This window comes from Amphibalanus amphitrite, unplaced genomic scaffold, assembly GCF_019059575.1.
Source record: "Amphibalanus amphitrite isolate SeventyFive unplaced genomic scaffold, NRLGWU_Aamphi_draft 000969F_arrow, whole genome shotgun sequence".
NCBI classification, from domain to species: Eukaryota; Metazoa; Arthropoda; class Thecostraca; order Balanomorpha; family Balanidae; genus Amphibalanus; species Amphibalanus amphitrite.
Window position 1 is genome coordinate 89,794 of NW_024882463.1, and position 6,673 is coordinate 96,466.

A 6,673-nucleotide genomic window follows, 5' to 3' on the forward strand; every position below is an offset into this window, starting at 1 on the left:
GACATTTGTTTAGTAGAACGAGAGCCGAACGTTCTTTCCGTGGCCGGTCAGGCGGGCCTAGAGCGCCGGGTCTGCGAGTCGATAAGGGTCATTTCACGCTTCTGTGTGGCTGACTTTGGTCCATCGTGACACTGAGCTGTGTGATTGCGCCTTATTTTTGGCTGTGGGAGACGCATATTAATATTTGGAAATGTTGCTTCGCTAAATATTGTTCTTTTGGCATTCAGCTTTCACTGGAACTCAAAAATACATGTTTATGTTTTCAAGAATGTCCAGGACAGCCCGTTGAATAAAAAATTATTAAGTTTTTACAAAAACGCAATTTTCAAAAAAGGCCATCGATCGATTTTGATAAAAGTTACATTTTTGGATTCAGCTCACCGTCAGCTTTCGAATGGTACATATCGTTTCTTTTGAGCCTGAGATGACCTTCCGACGAACCGTGCGGGATACCGGCGAGCGTGAGGACGGGAGAAATGGCACGACTGATGTGGCCAGGAGCGATGGCGGTACTGCTTCCACACTGTCAGCTGTGTGAGCTCCTACGGACTATTTCGCCATGAGCTGGTTGGCGAATAACGTCTCAGTCTTCATTATTGACAGGATAAGTGCCGTCTTTGGTGTCCGTTCTAATTTGCCAAAGGTGTACCTATTGATTTTTATATTTATGCAGCGTGTAGGTTTTTTAGGGTAAAAACATGCCGAAGTATCCTAAATATAAATAAGTATATATAAACAAAAATTAAACATCACACTAGTAAAATATGATGCTGGCTATGTGGTCTGACTTTTGGCAGTCAGTATGAATCTGTGACGGGTGCGGGTCGGTCGGTTAAAGTGCCGCCCCGGCGGCGGCGGCGGGGCCACGTGCCGAGTTGGAACACCTGGCGGCGTCCGCTGGGGACGAGCGCTGACGGCCGCCGCGCGGAGGCTCATTATTCACACAGCCGACCGTGTGCGACGCCTGCCGTGTCCGCCCCCGGCCCGGCCCGGTGCCCCGCCGCCCCACGGCAGCCGACCGTGGCCGATTGAACTGGCCCGCTGTGGAGGACGGCACCCCACCTGCCCGTCACGTCATTACACGGGCTTTGCGCCGCTTAGTAACATGGCGCTAAAAATAATGATGTCTTTTTTGACCGATACGTCCACCGTCCGCTGCTCAGCTTTTTTGCGCAGTGTTTGCTCCTCCGATTATGGACAGTACTGTTCGGCTCCGGCAATTGAGTCCTTTTTTTTAAAAATAGAAATAGAGGTTTGGGGCAAAATGCGCCCATTGCAATGTTTGTGCCGCAATTTCTTTAAGATCTCTATTGAAAATTATTGCGCTTAAACGCTTCAATTATACTTTCATTATGCTGCTTATAATTATTATTATGCTACATTCCATTTATATCACTCTTCCTTGACGCTCGAAATCCATGGTTTCCAAACCCGCAGTCGGTCCGTGAGCCAGCTCACTGCGCATTGCCGGGTGACCCGTGGGCCGCTGCGGTCGGGCCGGCCGGCCCCACCCGGCGGGCGGCCAGTTAAACCGACGGCCACTTCTCACCCCACCCGACGGGCCGGCCGGCGATCAATAGGCGCGCCGCCGGCCGCCTGGACGGCTGCTCCGAATTCGGGCGGCCCGGCCGCTGGCGCCGCCGCCCCGAGGCCGCCGCGCCGGCGCCGCCGCAGCTCGCTCGACCCGATCAATACGCGCTCAAATTCGCCATCTTCCTCGCTGGCGGCAGTTCACAGCGCAATCGTGGCGGCGGGCGGCGGGCGGGGTGGCGGCGGCGCGGCCGGACGCGCGCTGCGCCGGCGCACCGGCCGCCGCACCGCCCCGTGTTCGCACAACATGTTTTGGCCATCGATCCGACCGGCTTTGGTTATTGGCTTCAAGAGGCCTGAAAAGGCGCGAGCGGCAGCGGGCGGCTCGGCGCCTGGTGCCGCCCGGACCGAGTGGATCGGCCGCCCCCGCCCCCGCCCCCGCTCCCGCTCATCGATCAGTCCATGACGCGGGACACACGCTGACTCAACTCGCACCTCCAGTAGATGCGCGGCCGCCGGCTATAGCGGGATGGTGCAGGTGCCTAACTGACTATCCAAATATACAGATGATGCCAGTAGCACAGTTTTGTTAAGTTAAACTTGTGTGGTTCGAAGTTGAATTTCTTCGATTCCTCCTCTTTCATAAAGCTGTGAATTGTTTTAGGAAGTTTATCTACCATGTTATAACCATGTTATAGCTGTTTGATATGTTCCAATTTTGTTTGTGTAAGACGGCGACCCGGACTTCTTTTCCTTTCGTGTCCATTCACTTGCAGTGTGAACCGATGAGGTGTCAGGTGTAAGAATAAATGTCTTTTTCGCTATTGCTAAATATGCCACTGTAAGAAGTAAAGTATGGTACAATTTGAAGCATCACAGGTTGTCCCTGCAAATGGTTAAATTTGAACAAGTGATAACTAGCTTGATCTACGAATACTTCCTATAAACTCATGTATGTGAGTTCTTCCAGACAAAACTTAGGCATTTCGTCTTCGACTTCAGTTGCACCTAGATATAAAACAAGCTTCACTATAAAAACGGTCGACTATATGTACGTAGGGTAGGTGTTTGATTGACTATCGCGTCTAGGCTTAGTTCTGTACGTATATCGATTGGTCAGTATTCAATATCGTATCTGATAGATTGGAGGTAGATGGTTGTACGTGTCAGGGACGCAGGATGCGTCTCTGGAGCTACACTACACGAGTACCCGCGTAACAGCACCCAAGCTACCTAACACACCGGCACATTGCAAATACACGCATACTGGAATAGCTGAAGTCACCCTGAGATCGTTGAACAGACTTTAAACCCGCCAAATCACCAACTCTCGCACCTTACTTGCGGCTGTCGGCCGCCTCTGGCCTGCGCGGCGGCGGCTGTCCTACCAGCGGAGGCCGCCTCTGGCCTGTGCGGCGGCGGCTGTCCTACCAGCGGAGGCCGCCTCTGGCCTGTGGCTGTCCTACCAGCGGAGGCCGCCGGCTCAGGCGGGCAGCAGCGTCAGCCTCAGCTCCGTCTTCTCACACAGCCGCCTGAAGACGGGCAGCACGGCGTAGGCGGGCGCCAGCAGCGGTGACTGCTGCGCCTCGGCGGCCGGCTGCTGCACCAGGAACGCCTGCATGGTGTAGTCGTCGGCGGCGCCGGCCGGCGGCGGCAGCGGCAGCGCGTACAGGTGCGGCACCGCCTGGCCGTCGGTGCCGCGCCGGTGGTGGCGCCGGACGTGACGCCGCACCAGCGCGCGCAGTCGCGAGCTGAATCCGCAGCGCGTGCAGCGGTAGTTTCGGTTGAGGTAGCCCCGCAGCAGGCTGGCGGCGTACGGCAGCCGCGTGTGGCCGTGCTTCTGGTGCCAGTGGCTGAGGTAGTGGTGCCGCTGCGGAAACCGCAGGCCGCACGGCTTGCAGCGGTACGGCCGGTGGGCCGGCGGCCGGCGCGCGGGCCCCGGCGCCGGTCGCTGTGGCTGCAGCTGCAGCAGCGGCTGCTGCCCGCTCGGAGGGTCTGCGGCAGAGTCGAGGAGGGCCGCGGCCGGCGCGCCGAGGGGAGGCAGCAGGCCCATCAGCCGCTCGGCTGGCAGGAACGGGGGGAAGGCGCCGGCCAGCGGGCCGAACGGGTGGCGCAGCAGCTTGTCGCCGAGCTGGGACTGCTCCAGGGCGGCGGCGTCGCCGCTCAGCGCCGGCTTGTCGCTGCGCTTCTGGTCGTGGAACGGGTGAACCTGCATGACGTGCAGCCGCAGCGAGAGCAGGTCCGGCAGACAGTGGCCGCACAGGCTGCACGGAGCGCCCATACTGGGTGGGGCAGCCGACTTGTGCGACGAGCTGCTCTTGCTCTTCTTCTCTTTCGGCGCGCCATGCTCACTGGCCATATGTGTCTCCAACAGCTTGGCCGTCTTGAACTTCCCGCTGCAGACCGTGCACACCTCGAGTCCCTCCTCCTCTTTGATAACGGGGTCGTTGTCCGGAGACGACTTGTCGTCGTCGGGAACGTAGATGCCGTGCGTGTTCTGCTTGTGGACCTTCAGGAAGTATTTGCTGCAGAGCTCCTTTTCGCAAACATCGCACTTCACGCCGGCCTGATTCTGATGGTTGTCCATGTTTATGCCGTGCATCTTGATCATGTGAGTTTTCATGAAGTACTTGTTGCAGAGCTCTTTGTTGCAAATTTCGCAGTAGCTTCGGCTGGTGCTCGCTGGTTTGGGCCTTTCCAGCTTCTTTTGACCCTCGACTTCAAGGCGAATTCTTGCTAGGAACGCGGTTTCATTCATCGGCTGCGCTTGGGCTTGAATGCCATGGGCAGTTTGCATATGCTGTTGCAAGAAAAACTTCGCATAGAAGTCCTTATTGCAAACACTGCAAATCGTCTCTCCTTTATGACCCGGTGATTCCGGGGCTTGATCGTTGTCTTTCATCAGCGGATGTTTAGATGAATTGAGGGCAGTAGGTGGTTTTGGAATGATCAGCTCTTCCTTTTTATTGAACATACCGTGCTCCTGGATAAGATGTGCATGTAACGCGTTTTTGCTGTCCATCCTTTTCGCACATATGTGGCACGTCACACCAGAACTGCCCTTCTTTTCATTTAGACCCTTGATCATACCCTGAAGCTTCTTCAGATCTTCGCTGAAGTGTTCTTTCTTGTTCGGCGTTGCGGGGGACCGCGGCTTCTCTCTGTTCGCTGGCGCTAGCGGCTGCGGCGGCGAAGTGGTGTGGCTGTTCTGCTGACCTGAGCCGTGGAAGTAATACCGGTGCATCTGCAGCAGATAGGCGCTTTGGAACGTCTTGGTGCAGAGCTCACATTCAATGCCGTCTGTGTTGTTGAGCTGGGACTCCGTTGGTGGCTCCAGCGGAGGACAGGGCTGCGGGTCGGTGCCGTTGACCCTCTCCTGATCTGGTTCCCCCTCGGGTTGCGGATCCCGCTCGACGGGTGGAGGAAGAGATGGCGGTGAGCTCATGGCGTGCATCTTGTACCTGTGCATTTTCAGGAAATGTTTGTTGCAGAACTCCTTCCAGCAGATGTTGCAGAACGCGTCGACGTTTCTCACCCCGATTTGCTGTAGCTGCTCTTTGGATAAGTTCTTCGGCGGTGCTTCTCCGTTCATCGCCAGCTTGTCCATGAAGAGGTGCACGGCGGTCTGGTGGTCGGCGACCTGGGCGGCGTCCAGCTGCTGCAGCAGGGACGGTGACGGGGCCGCCTCCAGCAGCTGGCGGCTGTCGTACGGGTCGGCCGGTGGCCGCGCCGGCGAGCCGCCGGGCGCCGCCGCCTCGGCGCCGTGCACCAGCTGCCGGTGGCGCTGCAGGTAGCAGGGCTCGCTGAACTCCTTCTGACACGGCTCGCAGAACGTGTCCGGGTGAGCGCTGCCCGGAGGACGCAGCGCGTCCGCCTCACTGGAGGGCCGGCCGGAGTCGCGGGAGTCGCCGCTGGGCGACAGACGCGGACCTCCGCCGGCGCCGCCGACGTGACCGACTCCATTGCCCACGCCGCCAGCGCTGGGCGGAGCGTCGCTGTAAACGCCATGCTTATTGGCCTTGTGTGTCTTCAGGAAGTACTTGTTGCAGAACTCCTTGTTGCACAGCTCGCAGTAGGCCTCCGGGTTGAAGATCTTCAGCGGCGCGTCCCCGCCGGGCGGCGGCTGCGCGGCCGGCGCGACGCCCGTCTGCTGCTGGAGGAACGACAGCAGGAACGGCGGAGGTCCGAACTGCAGAAAATTGGGCACGGGGAACTTGTCTTGGAAGGACGGCGGCAGCGGCATGGCCGTCGGCATGCCGGCCTCTGATTTCGGGGTGCCCACCTCCGGATACCGCCCCTCCTGCTCGGCACTGCCGTCCGGTCTCTGACCCGAGGAGAGGTTCAGAGGCAGCTCGCGACCGAAGATCGCGCTCTCCCCGGCGCCCGCGTCGGCGACCCCCATCCTTCTGACATGCTCCACCTCGATGTGGTATTTGAACTGCGCCTCGCCGGGGAAGGCGAGCGGGCAGTAGGGGCAGCGCAGCGGCAGCGGACCGCCGGCGGCCGGCTCGTCGCCGCCGCCGTCCTCGCTCTCACCTGAGCCCAGCTTCACGGGACACGACTGTTTGCGGCGCTTTTTGGCGGATCCGTAGCCGGACTCGCCGGTGTGTCGCCGTTCGGAGCCGCTGCCGTCCTCGGAGCGGCTGGCCGAGCTGTCCGGGTAGCCGGGGCTGGCCGGCTCGCGCTCGCCGAGCCGCTCCTCGTCGTCGGCCGGCGGCGGCGTCAGCTCGGCGCGTCCCGAGCCCAGGCCGCCCAGCAGCGCCAGCGAGGCCATCGCAGCTGCGGTCTGAAACACACCGCCGTCCGGGACGGGCTGGTAAGGCGGCGAGATCGAACGGCAGGGACTACAAAACATATCTGTACATATGTTATCCGCGCCGGCCCGGGCCTCGGTGACAGGTGACGGTGAATAGAAAACATCGCTTCATCGGCCCGTGAGGATACTCCATTGTTTTTACAACTGACCAGCGAGTGCCAGGGTACATAGCATTGTCGAGGGAAGACCGTTTCATCATCTTCCGGGAGCCAGCTATCAGCTGTCGAATGACCATGAACTACACCTTTTTCCTTCAATTTGGAAAAAGTTGGAGTTCAGTTTGAAAAAGATGCAAAAGATTCACTTCAATTTGAAAAAGATAGTTAT

General features: G+C 58.7%; 1 protein-coding gene across 1 annotated transcript; it reads right to left on the reverse strand.

Annotated features, from left to right (window-relative positions):
* Nucleotides 1-450: 450 nt before the first annotated feature.
* On the reverse strand, nt 451-6,304 carry LOC122368699 (zinc finger protein 574-like). Its single transcript, XM_043342895.1, has one exon. It carries the CDS (start codon nt 6,302-6,304, stop codon nt 3,014-3,016), a length of 3,291 nt encoding a protein of 1,096 aa, XP_043198830.1. The 3' UTR covers nt 451-3,013.
* Nucleotides 6,305-6,673: the final 369 nt, after the last annotated feature.

What these genes read in the sequence shown, in the direction of transcription:
- LOC122368699 (XM_043342895.1), bottom strand. Translation starts at nt 6,304, where the DNA reads ATGGCCTCGCTGGCGCTGCTGGGCGGCCTGGGCTCGGGACGCGCCGAG.